Below are 17,723 nucleotides of genomic sequence, written 5' to 3'. Positions count from 1 at the left end.
AAGGCCTATCTTAGGGCCCCAGCACTGTCCTAATCTTAAAAGTAAAGATTAAAACAGCAAACATCCCTCCAGCCCTCAACTCCCTCATCCCTCCCACACACTCCCCATGCCCCATCCATGCCAACCCATGCCACCTCATGCCTCCCACCCCATAACCCCTCATACCTTCCATGCCAGCCTACACCCCTCCACCCACCTTTAATGGCCCTTAAAACCCCCAGGCCAACTCAGTGCCAACCCATGCCCCCCCCACCCACTATCCTTTGCCCTTACACCTACCATGTCAACTCACCTAGTATCCACCATGGGCAGACTTCAGGACCCACGCAGAGATGAGATAGAACTTTATTTTATGTGTCTATTGCAGACTTCACTATATTGAAAAAAAAAATCTCTTTGACAGCTCCCTTTGACAGGCACTTCTAACAGTTTTGACAGGTTCCTTTGACAGCTCACTTTGACTGGTTGTTCTGACAGCTCTGACAGCTTCATTTGACAGGTCTCTTTGACAGGCACTTCTGACAGTTTTGCAAGGTCCCTTCTTAAGTTCCCATTGATAGCTGCTTCTGACAGGTTTGACGGGGTTGATTTTTGACAGGTCTGTTGACAGTTCCAATGGGCTTGACAGTACTGAGTTTGATCACTTTTTTATGCACATTTTTGCCTACTTTTAACAATTCCAATGGGCACCTGACCTCCAACAAAGAGGACCTGACCTCCTGCAAAGATGTCCTGGGACCAGGTCCAAAAGTCTACCTTACCTCTCCAAAGGGATACCCTGGCTATCCAAACAAATGCACAAAGTTCAGACCTGCTCATATCTGGTCTACTCTGCACATTTCAGGTTTCACACTCCTGGCCTACCAGAATCCCACTTCACTGGAGGCAGCTGATGATTTAAATGGCCAGCTGCCTCCATAAGCTGTGCATGTGTGAAAATGGGAAGTGCCATATTGAAGGGAGAGGTTCACGATTTTTGGCCACTTCCATCATTTTCACCACAACAGAGAGGATCTAAATGTCTGCAAAATTCGGAGCAGCAATCAGTGTAGTCACCCCCATGATCACCTCAGTTCTGTCAGATTGCCCACCTGATATCAAGTCATGCATATGTCACAACTTCAATCAACTGAACATAAGGAAAATCAAAGCCAACAAAAGTTATCTATTACTCACTTTTCATTTATTAATCTAAAGTACAATCAACCACATCTGAAATCCCAACAAAACCATATGTGGCTAATGGCTAACATTGGAAAACTTTGATCTATATAAATCTTTACTAAGGCCACAGTTTGACTACTGGGTGTACTTTTAGATTTTACATTTTAGGAAGCGTGTTGAGGCAATTGACAGGGAATAGTGCAGATTCACTAGTATGAGGAAATACAAGTCAAAGAAAGACTTGAAAAATCAGGGATATTTTCATTTGATTAGAGGAGATTAAAAGTTGGAGTGCTGGAATTTCTATCACATAGTGTGGAGCTTTTCTTTGCCAGGACCCGTGCCTGAAAATTATCCTGTTTGAGAGGCCTGACTTCCAGTTGGACAGCACTGTAGAGTCGATCTCAGCTGCAGGAAAGTTGCCTGCAGAGTCACATGAAGGGACATGTTATTAACATTTTTAATTTCTTTATTTTCTATGTTGAAAAAGCTTGAGCTCCCTGAGGCAGCTCAATGCCTCAGGGAGCTTTTACTGCACGCATGCGCGAACTTACCCACTTGCCCTCCTCCACCTCCCCCCCACCCCCCCCCCACTGCCTCACACAGACAGCGCTGATCGCTGCGGCACGTGATTTCACACTGGCTCTGGCTGTTAATTGGCCAGCCAGCATGAAATGGTGTTTGCAGCCCGATCACAGGCAGAGGTCCGATTCGCGGCCACTCCTGCTCGCCCCCGCCGAGCCCACCCAACGACTGGAAAATCCTGGCCTATGAGTTTGGAAGCTGTGGAGGGAAGATCTCCAGAGGAGATGAGGTCAGTGACAGTCCTGGAAACAATGGCTTGATGTTCGGTGGTGGGGTCATGGTCCAGGGGGAGATAGGAAGAAATGTCTGAGAGTTCGCGCTCTGACTCTGCGACGTAGAGGTCAGTACACCAGACGACAGCACCAGCCTTTTCGGCAGATTTGATAACAAATTCAGGGTTGGACCTAAGAGAACGGAGTACAGCAAGTTCAGAAGGAGGCAGGTTAGAGTGGGTGAGAGAAGCAGAGAATTTGAGATGGCCGCTGTCACGCCAACAGTTCTCAATGAAAAGATCAAGAGCAGGCAAGAGCCAGAGGAAAGGGTCCAGGTGGAGGGAGAATACTGTAGGCAGATGAAAGGATCCATTGAATGGCAGGGGGAGGACTCGTGCCCAAAGAAGTGAGCACGGAGACGAAGATGGCGGAAGAAGAGTTCAGCATCGTGCCAAGCCTGAAGTTCATTGAGGTGAGGGCATGAGGGTATGAAACTGAGTCCTTTGCTGAGTACAGAATGTTCAGCATCAGAGAGGGGAAGGTCAGAGGGTATGGTGAATACACGGCAAGGGCTGGGATTAGAAGAAGGGATGGGAAGGGATCGAGGGTCCTGGATGGGCGTTGGTATCAATAAGTTGTTGGAGCTTGCATTCCTTAACACCTGAAAGGAAGAGAAAAAGTTTCTTGTTAAGGTCGGATGAGATGAAGAATAAAATGAAACTGGGGACAAGGACAGCTTTGAGACATCCGATGGTTGTGAAATATGCTATATAATTGCAAGTCTTTCTTTTTAGCAAATACCATGCCAACATTTAAGAATAAGTAAGATAGGTGGCTGAAGGAAAAAGAAATAAAAGATATGAGAATAGAGCAGACAGTTTTGATTAGGAGTACTGCTGATTTGGAGGATAAATACCAGAACAAAATGGTTAGGCCAAACTTTTCAGTTCAAATATCAAGAATTGATAACTTGCCGGAAAATGTAACTGCCATGTGTGCATTTATTTTCTCAGTCTTAGCATTTGGGTGATCTATGCCTTTGTTCGCTCTAGGCTTGACTATTTCAAAGCACTACTGGCCACATTGTACATTGTGTAAAATGGCAGTCATCCAAAACTCTGCTTCCTCTGCCCTAACTCTCAGCATCCCCAATCACCCATCACGCCTGTGCTTGCTCAGCTATATTTGCTCCTTGATTTTAAAATTCTCCATCTTTTTTCAAATCCCTCCTTAACTTTGCCCTTTCTTATCTCTGTAGCCTCTTCCATTCCTACAACCATCTGAGATATCTGCAATCCTGTAATCCTAGCTTCTTGAGCATCCTCAATTTTAATCACTCTACCCGTGGCAGGCGTGCTTTCAGCTACCAAGACCCTAAGCTTTAGAATTTCCTCCCTAAATGACTCTGCCCCTATTCATCCTTTAAGGAATTCCTTAAAACTTGCCTCTCTGACTAAGCTCTAATACCTCCTTTTATGGCTCAGTGGCAAATATTGTTTGGTAACACACCTGTGAAGCACCATTAAATGTTTAATTATGTTAAAGATACCATATAAATACAAATTGTTGTTACTAAAGTTTGCCAAGTTGAATTAAAACCTAAGTTAGATATGCAGCCTTGAAATTCACCAGGTGGAATCATCCCAGATTTGCACTAAGTGCAGTAGCAGGCAAGAGAAAGAACATTTTACCTGTCGGCCGCAATAGCGGCTTTTCACGTCATATCGTCCCAATCCCATCTCATTAATCATGCATTCCGGGGAAACACACCATTTCAATGGCGGATGGGCTCTCATTCGCTCGCCATGCTGTTACCTCACCGTTTCCTCACACCAGGTGCGATATTTAAATTGCAGCCACACGCACACCTCTCAGTGCTTCCAACCCAGGACTGCTGCACAGAAGACATGGCCTCAAAAGGCAAGAAGACTGCAGTCCCCCAATTCAATGATGCATCCCTGGAATGCCTTTTGGATGCCATTGAGGCCCACCATTATGTCTTCAATCCCTGCTCTGGCTGCAGGAAGGACAGCAAAATCACCAATCCAGCTTGGCATGCAGTGGCAGCAGTGGTCAGTGCCAATGCCCTGCTAAGGAAGACAGCACCTCGTGCCGCTACAGGATGAATGATCTCATCTGTTCTGCCAGGGTAAGTCATTCTTCTCATCACTCTCAACTCACATACAAACCCATCACACATCCACAGGAATCATACTCACTGCCAGTTCAAGGGACATCACCACTCACTCTTTCACACATACCTTCACTGTCCTCATCCCGTTCATGGCACCACTTACCACCCACATATGCCAGGCACACTTATCATCTGGCCTGGACAGGCATCCTACTCACAACCTCTCTATCTGTATTCATGCAGGACAAGCTGGTACACAACAAGATGGAGAGATGTCACAGATTGGTGGAGGAATGTCCGACACCAAGGTTCTAACAGACTTTGAAAATAGAGTCAAACAGCTGGCCGGCGAATTCCTGTGCTAACAGTGAAGTCAGCAGTGCTCTACAAAGTGAGGATCCAGCAGTGCAATAACCATTAGACAACCATGCTGTGAGTGGTGTGTCCTGTTTCACAGGCCACTGTCATGCACTAATTATCGCTCCTTGCTTTCACAGGTACATCTCGGAAAAAGCCGAGGGGGTCCACAACCCAGGTCCTCAACACAAACCCCAAAGACACCTCAGAAAAAGGAATCTGCTGAAATCCTCATTGAAGACCCGTCACAGTGTTCACCCACGCCCTCCACAAGCGCAGAGACACACACCTTGGTGGGACCTAGTTCTAGAGTAGCCTTGGGGTCACAATCTAGTGAGCACATCGCCCTGTCTGATCCACAGCAGGCAGCGGCAGGGACTTCCCAGATTTTCGGCACTCTGAGGACCGCTGGAGGCTTGAAATCTGCTGAGTTCGAGTCAGATGACGAGCCTCTGGGTTCGGTCATACCTCAGTTGCTGCAACTGCAAAGACAAGCTCAGGGTCATCAGAAAGGGATGCCTGCTGCACTCCTCAGATTGCAAGGCACGATGGAGAAGCCTGTCCATCTTCAGTCTGAAGTGATAGCGCCAGAATGCGAATGCACCAAGGTCAGCACTGGTAGGATGGCGGCTGCCATGGAGACCTTTGTCCAGGACATCTGTCCTGCATTGCTGCACACTCTGAACTCCATCTCTGATGTCATAGTTGCCCTCCAACAGTGTCAATGCGAGAGGGGTGCGGGGCAGTTCAAACTCACTTCAGCTTCCCCCTCTCATAGAGTCAGCCAGGGGGCCTCGGGCACCCGTAGGGAGGAGGATCAGTAGGGGCACACCCCGGGACCATCGACCCAGGTGCTTCCTGGAGTGTCCAGTACATCTAAATCCCGTCTTCCTGTGACCCCAGCAGCTCTAGCCTCATAGGCCAAGGAGGGTGCCACTGCAATACAGCAGGACTCCGAAAGCAGGCCGGTGCCCTCCAGGTCTTGGCCCTCCAGAGGGCACCTGTCAAGATGATCACAGACAGGGCGTAGCAGTCAGGAGGCTGCCTCCACCTCCACTGTGGATGTCGGGGGGGTGCACCAAGATGTAGCGGCAGGGTTAGGAAGGTTAAGAAGATGTAACTCTTTTGAGTCAAAACAATAAACTAAATTAACAAAAACAAGGGAGAAATCAAGCACAGCCCCTAAGTCAGGTCAGCTGTAAAATCAAGGAAAAACTTTAAAGGAACCTTACAAACATCAAACTAAGATGTGATTAAAGGGGTTAACAAAACACCCCAGTCCCCGCGGTGCCCACCGGACATGGAAGGCCTCGATGGTGCCGGCAGACACCGCGTGCTCCCTTTCCAGGGACATCCGGCCGCGAACGTAGCCGCGGAAGAGGGACAAACAATCGGGCGGGACTCCCCCGTCGATCGCCCGCTGCCTGGACCTGTTGATGGCCAACTTGGCCAGGCCCAGGAGCAGGTTCACGAGGAGGTCCTCCTCCTTCCCGACCCCCTTCCGCACCGGGTGTCCGTAGATCAGGAGCGTGGGACTGAAGTGCAAACAAAATAGTAATAAGAGATTTTTTAAATAACTAAAAAGGGAGTGCAGCCTAAGACACCCTATATATGCATGGTCCATGGACTCCACAAGACCGCAAAAAGGGCAAGTGTCCTGGGAGTCCGTGAACCTAAACATCCTCCTATTGTAGGGGACTGCTGCATGCAACACCCTCCAACCCAGGTCCCCGATAGAAAGAGGGAGAACTCCTCCGTAGAGGGCCTCCCATCGGGGACCTCCACCGCCGGACGGCAACAAGGCACGCCAGGGCGTGTCTGGGCGGCGGACCAGGGCTAAGAAGATGTAGTTGCACAGCCTGGGCATGGGTGTTAATCACTTGTACATAATGTTCACTATTGTTATTAAACTTCCAAGAATGTCTCCTTGCCTGTAGCTCCTTGTTATGATGAGCAGTGTTCATGTCACTCAGATGTGAAACCTTGGTTCCTGCTCAAGATAAAGGCAGGTGTCTCAGTCCGGTCTCTTCCCTGTGCAGTGTATAACCTTCAGACCAAAGTGATGGTCTGGCTTCACACTCACTGGACACATTAGTGAAGCCTGCACATCAATGGTGCTTGTTATTTCTGCCAGAATGTCGTGGGCAGGCGTCACAGAGTTCTGTCATTCTCTCTGTGTGCTCTCAGCACCTCTGAGGTGGGGCTGGCCCCCATCTCTTCAGCATCTGTAACAGGTGATGCTGTGCCCCTGAAGGGGGACAGGTGCTGAAGGCTGACAAAGGTTCAGGTGCATTTAAAGTTTCACGGCTGCGTCTCTATGATATGACTCTGATCACAGAGCGCAAGCGAGCTGCCCTTGGCCAGACAGGAATCAGAGATTCACAGAGGCTATGTGAAGATCTATGGAGTGTCCTCACTGCATGTTGCCTTCATGATCCTGGAATCTAGCAACTTTTTGGGCCTCTGCTGCGTCTCCATATCAGGAGCCTTATCACAGAGGGTATGTGTGTTGCCATAAGCCAGACTGGAGTCAAACTTTCACAACTGTGATGTGAGGATCTATGGGGACACCTCACTGCATGTTGTCATCATCCTCTGCAAAGCTAGAAGCTATGAGGGTCGCCCGAGCACGCCTGCCTCGTCTAGCCAGTGCGAGAGCCTCATCCCTGTCATCGTCACCACTGAGGACCCCCTCGCCCTTATCCCTGTTGGCGTCTTCCTCATCTGAGGAGACCTCCAGCTCCTCCATCTCCTCCTCAGCCAGCTTGTCTCCCCTTTGGAGTGCCAGGTTGTAAAGGGAGCAGCAGACGACGACAATGCGTGACATCCTCTGCAGACTGTATTGCAGGGCTTCACCAGACTGGTCCAGGCACCGGAACCGCATCTTCAGCATCCCAATGGTCTGCTCCACCAAGTTGCGAGCTGCTGCATGAGCCTCATTATAGCGTCGCTCTGCTGCAGTCTGAGGCCGCCGCATAGTCATCATGAGCACGGCCTCTGCGGGTAGCCCCTGTCCCCAGGGAGCCAACCCCGCAGCCTCTGTGGACCCTGGAAGACTGCAGGGATCTGTGAGTGACTCAGGACGTAGGCGCCATGCACACTCGCTGGAAACAGTCACACACGGCCAGGAAAGGTGCTAAGTACAACCATGATAACCATGTCTCTCTTTCTTTCATGCTGCAGGAGGACCACGTGAGGATCATGGATCCTGGTGACCTAATTGGACACATTAGTGAAGCCTGCACCTTGATGGTGCTTGTTGCGATATCCCACAGCGGTCACGTGTGGAGCCCTGAAAGGAGCCACTAGCATACAAATTGAGCGTCGCACTCACTTTCAAGGCCATTGGCAGTGGATATCCTCCATGTTCCCATGGTGCCAAATCCTCCAGCAGCTGGCAGATGTGACCGACTTGTTCCCTAAACTTGCGGACTCTTTGGTGACACTGGTTCTCGGTCACCTGCAGGAATGAAAGGCGGCGTCTATAGACCCTGGGTCTAGCTAGGCGTCGAACAGTGATAGCTCACTGTGGCTCATTAGCATCGTGTGTGGGAGCTCCAGCTGCCCATTCTTCCTAAGGGTGCTGCTCCTCCTTCTACGCAGTCAGACGCCTCCATCGCTCTCTTCTCCTTTGTCTCTGCTCTCTGTAAACCATGAGGCATACAGCTAGGTCACCAGGCTCCATGCTCCTGATGTACTCCTACAGGACGAAAGAGAGAGACGCGTGGGGTAGCTTGTGTGTTCTAAGAACCTCTCTTGGTTAAGCCTGAAAGCCCTTTAACACATCCCGAAGAGTGCTGGCAACCATTTGGATGGCCAGAGTTTAGTGCACTGCATGGCTGCTTGAGACCCCATCCAACTCCTCCCCACTCCACCTGACCGATTGGTGGCAGCTTTGCCCACTGGACTGCATGCTGTGCTCTCAGCTCAGGCGCATGCATTCTCCAAACCCACACTGCAAGAGAGAGACTGGTCCAACCATGGGGGAGACTGGACCAAACCTAAATGATGACTTTGCAAGGGGCTGTGAGCACCTCCATCAGTGACTGCTCCATGGCCAGCTTTCGCAAGGAGATTGTACAACATGCGCAGTCATCCAATTGTTCTGCAGTCCACTAAAACATTCATTAGTTTGCAGTCTGTGCCTGAGGGGCAAAAAGCTCTGGTGCATTTGGTGGCACTTTCAGGCCTCTGCGTTGCTTGAGTGGGCTGATAACCTAAAGGCCCGAATCCACGCATATCAATGTGGCTGCTTCTGAACTGTCTCAGCTACGGAGGAATGGTCACTTTATACAAGGTTTCCCTAATGCATGGCCGCTCCCCCCCCCACCCATGGCAAGTGCTTGTGCATTACCATCAACCAGAGTGCAGCCTTGCCCCCACTCTCCACACCTCGCCTCAACCAGAGTGCTGCTCTTGCCCCGGCACCGCACTTGTCAGCCAGCCGAGAAAATTCGACTTGTCTATGCCCTCAACCTTGAAGTCCAACAGGCAACCCCTCTCGAACGCCGCACAACATTATTGTGCATTCCCCTCTGAGTTCCCCTCGAAGTGCAGCTTGCCAGGTGCACGCCTGATAAATGTTGTTGTGAAACACGTTGGCGTGCAATCACGCCTCTTGGATGATCCAGCATCAGGGGGTGATTCCGGCGAGCTGGACTTATATTGATATGCAGTTCCCAACATCTGGACGCAGGAAACGCGGCCCATTATTGACAGGCGGAGTGAACGATTGCAAACATGTTCCATGATGGCGTGAAACCGATTTTTGGCCTTCCCGCCGTATTGTCTGCTCACGCCCACCATGATGTCCAGCGACAGCAGGCACACACGATTCGTCCCCTGCTATTTCACATGTAGAGCAGAAAGAATTTACTGATTGTGGAGTATGCAGTCAGACCATTATCCAATCCATGCCTAAGTATTAAAGCTTAAAGTAGAACGGCCTTTATCATTTTAGTAAAAATTTGTGGGAGGATTTCCACGTGCCATTTACGCTGATTTTTTGCTCTTCCACGGAAGTTATGGCAGACAGGTGGAAGAATGTAGAAATTCATTCCTTTTGAGGATTTGCCACAAAATTGAACTATTTACTTTGGTCACTTTTACATATGTTTAATTTATACTCAACCTTTCAAATACATTAAGTAAAAGATAAAGATTTCAAGCCAAGTGTGTCATTTTGAACAATATACATAAAATGCTAATTGAAAATAAATTTTAGTACAGATAGTTCTGGTACAAACTTCTTTTGCTACATGCAAAGTGCTGACATATGTTTTAATTCACTTTTCAACCTAAATCTCCCTTTGTTTTGAGAGAACGTGATACATTCACCCTGTCAAAATCATCATCAGTATGAAGAGACATAAATGTATCATTGAGGGGCATTTGTTACATTCAATTTCATCCAGTATTAATGATATTTAAAGCCTGCAATGGTATTTAAAGCCTGTACAAATAGATTTATAGAAGCATTGAAAATGCAAAAAGCGATTTAGCAAAGATTTTTAAATGTCAGTAAATTTCCAAAACCCCATTAAACTCATTGAAAGAAAAGCAGCATCCTCAAGTTCAGTTTTGTATTTTAATATTAAGCTTGACATACCATAATGTCCAAATTAAAGTCATAAAATCAAAAGGCTGCATAAAATAAAATTAACACAATATTATTCTCAGGAGGTATGGAAATAGAATTTTTAAATAATCATTGATTAAAATTATTGTCTGTTATAATAATTTTATGGGATTACATTGTCCAGGTTTTCTTCTATTGTTCCTACTACTGAACGTTCTGAATTATATAGAGGAATAGGAAAATTTGAAAATGGTACAAGAGTGAGGGAATCCTGGTTGAAATTCATCCCATTGTCACCTGAGGTCACCCTTGCCAACCTTCTGGTACACACCTTTGGCAGAAGTCTGGAAATGGATAAATGCCTTCCATAATGGACGATGTGTGGCTAACGGAGACTCAAAGTAGAAAGGAGGAGGTAGTTTGAGCCAGGTCAACGCATGTATTTCAAATATTACTGTCCTTTGGAAGGCTAGAGTTTCATGTCTCATTATTCCGTGGCTGTGTAGCAACTACACATTCATAGAACAGCGAAAAGATAATAATTTGTTTGCATAGCACTACAGAAAATGATACTTAGTTTAAAGATTATTTATAAAGGTAGAATGCTAAGAAAAAAGGTTAGAAAGTAATCAACCAGTACTTTAAACAAAATGTGACATCCATTTCTATGCAAATCTGTCTATTGTTGAAAAGTATAGAAAAGAATGTGCAATGCTACACAGCCACAGAATAATGAGACATGAAACTTTGGCCTTCCAAAGGGCAATAATATCTGAACTACTGTTGGGAAGAAAATGTATCCCTTGTTAAATGGCTCTTAAATCCAATCAGGAATCTAAGCAGAAATGCTGAGGAGCTTTACATTCAGAGTTATGTGTCCACAATAGCTCTGATTGAGCAAATAGTAACTTGATACATGGATTGGGCTACCTGGATATGTCTGAATGCATCCTGCAATATAGCTCTGAGAGAACCTCAGAATCATGGTGGTAAGTTGCATGGTACATAAGTTCACCATAGAAAGGGAGCAATCCTTGGAGTCACCTGAAGAGGGAGAAGTGAGAGTAGGAAGATGATCAAGAATGAAGAGGAAGAGCAAGCATCAGCAATACTATTAGTTACCAGAGCTCCATGGCAGCAAATAACAGACAGTTTTGTTGAATTATCCCTCCCATATCACGCATCAGCAGTCGTTCCATACCATCACGCAAGTCCATACATCCACCAGATGAATGCCATAAAATTGTATGCATTCTTAGGTGTTGGACTGCCAGCAGTAGGCATGCTGCAACCAGCAACAAAGCAATGAAATTGTATAGCAACAAAGCGGATCATAACTGATCGTTTAAGGGTTACATCTGGTGAAGTTTGAAACTGTGCTAGCAATCATTTCTTATTCTGATGTTTCTATATGGTGCTTCCCCAGTGCCTATGCCATGGGAAATAGAAGGCTGTTGAACCTCCAGTAAGGGCACTTGAGATGGCTTTGGTGGGCATCCTCAAGGAACCCTGGCTGTAGAAGGCCAGGAAAGTCTGGCCCAGGTGATTATCTTGCACCAACCTCTTTTAAGAGTCTGGCAGGGGAGCAGGCATTTAGTCATCCTGATAAATGGTTTCCATCCACCTATCTGTGCATGCTTCCTGCTGTTTGTGCAGCTTGTCCTGCAAGAAGAAAGGAAGTGTGCTAGTGTGTAAGGTGAAAGGTTGTGAGGTTGCATTTGTCATATCAAAATAGTGCATGCAAGTTTGGGGAGATGGGAAGCCTGGGGTTAGGAAGGCTAAAAGTTTCCTTGTAGGGCCTGGAGAATCAGTGAAGCTTCATCGGCCTTATATGGAAACAAAAATCAATAAAGCTTACTTGCCCTCTTCTGTTTCTGGCAGTTTTGGGCTTCCACTACTTCCCTACTTGGGCTTCAGGTTAAAATGGCAGAACAGTCCCTTCTAACTTTGTCAGATACCAATATGCACATTTAAAGAGGACCCACCCAGCTTTGGGAGGGCGTTCCAGGCAGTCTGCCAGATTGAGATGACTTAAAATTGAGGTGCGTGTATCACACCATAGAGTAAGTGTTTTATGTTTAGATGTCTGTCTAAAATACTCTTGTCATGCCAAAAACCTATTCAGTTAATTTGAGTGACAAATCTTTGGAAAAAGTTCCATGTAAAATAATTTACTGACTACAAATTTTGACTTTTTTCACAGTTGCTAAATCCAAATTTTATTCATGAAGGTAAGTTTACCTTTCATTACAACCTCAGTGCTGAAGTTTAAGCACTATTAAAATTCAGGTTAACTGTAGACAATTTGTACATTTTACATGGTTTACATCATAGATTTTATTTTTACTGACATTAATCTTTCTTTTCATACAGTGCCACCTGAATTTCTCATCCCCTTGGCCGATTTGACATGTGCTATTGGTGAAACAGTCATATTGCGATGTAAAGTATGTGGGCGACCAAAACCTACTGTTAGCTGGAAAGGACCAGATCAAAATGTTCTTGTCAATGACACTCGATGCACTCTATCGTTCAGGTAAGCTCATCGGCTAGATTGCCGCAAAATGTAGCACAATTTCAGAAGTGAAAACATTTTTCTGTGCAGAAAGTGAATGGGTGTCTACTGAAGCGATTTCAGTCTTTTCTCATTCATCAAAACTTCAGAAAAAAATTAGAGCAAGTAAGACTTAATTCCTGTCCTCCTGCTGTCCTGCTTGTAGCTATTTCTGCCAGGAGATCTGTAATCATGGTATGTCACGCTCGTCTATCTTGCACCACCCTCACACATCCAGTGTAGCTTGTCCGCAACCCCTCTGTGATGTCCACCATCTAACTATTTCTAAGTCAACTCCTTTTTCCGCTGTCCTCTACTTTGCCCTCTATAAGAGATCTCTGTAGCTTTTTAGCTCTGATCAAATGGCTGAAATACTGACAGTAGTGATTGTATGTAAAACCCTTCATACTGTTTTAGGGATCATGTGATTGTACTGACAAATCAGCCCTAAGTGCGGCTAATCTTAGGGGCAGAGCTTTCTAATCGTGGACCTGGTTCAAGCATTTAGCTTCTTCAAGAGCTCTGTAAATAAAGTTAACTGTTTCTAACAAGAAACCTGTCTGGTACACCAAGTTTATTACACCGACATTTTCTTTTCTGGATGTCACTTTTAGAGTTCTTTTTGTTCTTGCAATTTCAAACACCTCTTCATTTGTCTTATGGTCTGTATATGGGATTTTTAGCATATGCCTTAGCATCTACATTTCAAGGACCTCTATTTTCTCCCACAAATCTTTATTTGTCATCCAAGACTTCATTTGAGATTATTTAGAAAAGCAAGTTTCAGCCAAACTCCAAATTGCACAAATGCCCATTCCGTTAGAGTTCCTCTGATCTCACTGGTGCAATGTCTCTTAGGGTACCAACAAGTATGAACTGTGTTATCCCTCGCCTGTAACATTTGCACAAATACCAGAAAGCAGACCCAGGCTGCCTTGCAATAGCAAAAGTACCAGAACCTACAGCAAATCTACCCTTTGGCCTTGTGAGAGCCACCTCAGTCCTTACACACTGAAGTGCAATAATGCTAACCGTTAACTTTTGACACTGAAATCAAGTTTTCAACCAATGCATCAGCTTGTTAGCATTTTACAAGGAAAAATGCAGGCATTGGAAGTTGACAGTGTAGACCAATCAGGTAGATAGGAATGAAACCTGTCAGAACTTCATATATTGAAGGGCAAGAGAATCAGACAACCTCTAGTCCCATTATTTATCACACATATAATTGAGGCAAATTAAAATGAAAATGAACTGCTAATTTTCAGAATCTATTGCAGATATGTTCATTTCATATGTGTCCCAAAATGAGTTATATCTAAACCCATAAGCTACTAAAATGTAATTTCTATAAACCTTAGTTTCCTCAAATTAACTTTCTGGGGCATGTCTGATTGTTGTTTTATATGAAGATTTCATCAATATTGGTTGTAGCAGTTTTTTAAAAGCCTGATATGAATACATCATTTGGTTTAATTTGTGGCATTGTCAAAGTTTGGAAATAAAACAGTTAGAATAATTATGAATTTTAATGAAGTAAAAACAAAATCATACTGAGAATCACATGAGAATTATAGTAGGCTGCAGCATGCCAATTAATGTAACAAGTTTGGCACTGGGAGGTGGGGTATGTTGCCATGGAAAAGATGTTCAGTTCCACTGGCTTTGAAATCTTCCTTCAGGAATTTCTAAATCTCATTGCTACTATTTGTGCTTTTGCATACTCAACAATAACAGCTTGTATTTATATAGCACCTTTAGTGTTATGAAATGTCCTAAATTGCTTCACAGGGGCATTATAAAACAAAATATAACACCAAGCCATATAGGAGATGTTAGGGCAGATGATGAAAAGCTTGGTCAAAAAGGAAGGTTTAAAGAGCGACTTAAAGGAGGAAAGAGAGGATTAGGGTAGAAATTCCAGAGCTTAGGAGCTTGCCAGCTGAAGCCACCAATGGTGGAGCAATTAATATCAGGAGGCCAGAGTTGTCCCTGACTGAATGTTGCAGACTGGCACATTCCAAGGTCCACGACTACGTGCTGAGGGACGTTCTAAGCTTGGGGCAGCCGTCACAAAGGCGCAATGAGGAAAGGTCGCTGTCTAAGACCTTTCTCCCATAGTGCACTGAGGGGTTGGGAATTGTATAGACCTCTCGGGCTGTATGACTCACAATAAATGTATGTAGTGAATACTAAATGTATCATAATTGAATTGAGGCACCTCAGAGTGCAACATGATGTATGTCGATAACTCCAATACCATTGCACTGTCTGACTGTCTGTAATGATCATATTGAAATGACTAATATTCATTGATTGTATTGAAGCACCTCGTGATCCATGTGTAAAAGTTGAATAAGATTGGACTTTTTGTGATGGCCATTTAGAAATGTTTTGTAATGTTCTTTCGGATATTTTATGAATAAAGTATATTTTTCCCAAAAAAATCAAGAGGCTGGAATTGGAGGGGTGAGGCAAAAGAGGGATTTGAAAACAAGGATGAGAATGTTAAAATCAAAGTGTTATTTATCCAGGAGCCAGTGTCGGTCAGCGAGCACAGGAGTGATGGGTATATGGGACTTGGTCCGTATTAGGACACAGGCAGCAGAGCTTTAGATAGTCTTAAGTTTACAGACACTGCAACAAACATTATAGAATATTAAGTGTCCTGCAGTAAGTCAAATCTGTGTCACACTGCAGTCTCAACCTAACTTTGAGGGCGGAATTTTCCATGCCTGCTCGTGTCAAGCGTCATGGCGCGTGTAAGCGGACAATATGGCAGGAAGGCCAAAAATTGATTTCATGACATCATGTTCTGGTAGGGAGGTTGGTGAGAAGTGGTGGAAAATCACACAGTCCAGAGGCTGTCCGCTGACCTCAGGTAAGTGGCAGAATTGGATGTCAGGACTTTGAAAGGATGTCCTTAGCACCTGCTCGTGAGAACAATCAAAACTCCCAATCAGTTGGCTCCCAGTGGCTCCAGGATGGATAATTAATCTGAGTGATTTTAACTGCCTACCCATCCAGTTAACATGTTTGAATTTAGATACTAAACATAGAAATTGCTTACTTACCTCAAATGAGATCCAAACAAATCTCATTTCTACCCCCTGCCCCACACTACCTGCCAACCTAACTGATTAGGTTGCATAGTACAGATTGATAATGTTCAATTGGTATCCTGGAGTTTTGTTAAATCATCTGAAGATCCACAAAATAAACACAAATCTTTATCTTTCTGGGAAATGTAAGCATTTATTCATTTTTTTCAACAAATGAATTAAGTTGAGTTGAATCGTAATACAATAATTGTACATGGTGTGTGGACAAAATGGATGATCTGAACAGCTGCATTTTGTTTGAATTGAAAAACCTTTTATGGGTATGGGATTCAGCAAATATACATTAACAGAATTTATTAAACTGCTTATGAAAAATTGTCAGCTTTCCTGTCACTAAAAGATTACATTTTTGATTTCATTTTTATAGTGATTCTGGAGAGGTCATGCTTAAAATTTGCAATATCATGCCTCAAGACAGTGGAATATACAGCTGCCTGGCAGTGAATGAAATAGGATCAACGTCATCTTCAGCTACAATCAAAGTGCAGGGTAACTAAATCTTTTCAAATCATTTTCTGTAACTAACTTCTTGACAAACGTTTTCTCCTTCAAATCGCTCACTATTTTTGAACCTCCTGTTTGGGATATTAACTAAGTAGCATTGCTCTGATATTTGGCCAGTTGACAGTTAAATGACTGTTTTACATAGTAGAAAATGTTGGCAGCTCGAGTCTGATTTGCATTTGGAAACAGTCACTGGAGAGTGAGGTTAGATTGGATTGAGTCTTAAATCTGTGATTACGAAGAGCTAAAGCAAGCACAAAATCAATGAACCAATTATTTTTCTTTACAATATTCTTGTAATTTATCAATCAAGATTTAGTCAGTATAATGAACAAAATAGTAAAGGGAAGGCTTCCAAGATCATGCTGTGTACTCTAACAGAAACATTGGGGAGAATTTTCTCCCCGTCAGGGGTGCTGAGCGGGAATGGGCACGGGCAGGCGCGCAGCCGATCGCCGCCCGCAATAGGCTACGCATCGCCATTTTACGTAGGCGGGCCAATTAAGGCCCGCCCAGCGTGACGCGCACCTGAAAGCACTGAGCACTTCCTGTGTGAGCGGGGGCAGGAGGGATAGTCAGGGCCTGCACTATTTCATGCATGCACGCGAAAGAACACAGAAATCTCCCTGAGGCACGGAACTGCCTCAGGGAGTTTAATGTCACTGTAAAAATCTGAAAGAAAGATTTTTTTAAAATTAGTTGAACATGTCCCCTTATGTAACAGTGTTACATGAGCTGGCACATGTCAAAGAATTTCAATAAAAACATTTATTTGATTTATGAACCCTTCATGAAACCGTATCCCGCCCGGGATGAGGTTTCATGATAAATGCGAAGGCCGCCTGGGCCCTTCGCCTGCTCGCCAACCTTAAGGTTGGACGGGCAGTCCAGACAATTAGTTTAACAAGCTGTTAAATGGCCTTAATAGCCCGCCGAATTGAAGATCGGAATGACGCACGATGACGTCAGGATGCATGCTCTATGTCACTGCGCATCATTTTATGTGTTGGCGAACGGGGCCCGCCCCTGCACGCCAATTTAAAGATTCAGGCCATTAATCTAATTTCTGTTGAAATTGAGTTGGAGCAAAAAAAATCACTTAAACCTACTGGAACAAGAAACAACCCTTTAAATTTTCCTACCCCTCCAACAATAATAAGTCACTTGCTAGGATGCTTTCTCCACACTATTACAAAGCAAAATACTGCGGATGCTGGAAATCTGAAATAACAAAAAGTGCTGGAAAAGCTCAGCAGATCAGGCAGCATCTGTGGAGAGAAACAGAGTTAACGTTTGCGGTCAATACAGCTGCTGCCTGACTTGCTGAGTTTTTCCAGCATTTTTTCTGCACTTTTCCCAGTTCTATTTTCAAATGGCCATCAAACTTTCACATGACCCTCGTGTTATATTGTGCACAGAATGACATTACCCTTGCATCACAGTTAAAAGGCCTTGTTTTAATAATGCTTCACCAAAATATAATATGGGTTTATAATTCCTTTCCATTAATGGG

The 17,723-nt window shown here is 44.8% G+C and overlaps 1 protein-coding gene across 1 annotated transcript in view; it reads left to right on the top strand.

Moving 5' to 3' along the window:
- The window catches only part of kalrna (kalirin RhoGEF kinase a), a 1,015,085-nt gene that overhangs the window by 966,234 nt on the left and 31,128 nt on the right, over nucleotides 1–17,723 (top strand). Inside the window, exons 52-54 of the mRNA XM_078552171.1 lie at nucleotides 12,234–12,261; nucleotides 12,404–12,566; nucleotides 16,074–16,195. Of these exons, the coding sequence (XP_078408297.1) occupies nucleotides 12,234–12,261; nucleotides 12,404–12,566; nucleotides 16,074–16,195 (313 nt within the window). The remainder of the gene's footprint in view (nucleotides 1–12,233; nucleotides 12,262–12,403; nucleotides 12,567–16,073; nucleotides 16,196–17,723) is intronic.

The sequence above is a fragment of the Cetorhinus maximus genome, chromosome 11, assembly GCF_964194155.1.
Source record: "Cetorhinus maximus chromosome 11, sCetMax3.hap1.1, whole genome shotgun sequence".
Lineage (NCBI taxonomy): Eukaryota > Metazoa > Chordata > Chondrichthyes > Lamniformes > Cetorhinidae > Cetorhinus > Cetorhinus maximus.
The sequence above is the reverse complement of the archived record's forward strand: the minus strand, read 5'-3'. Positions and strand labels throughout refer to the sequence as shown.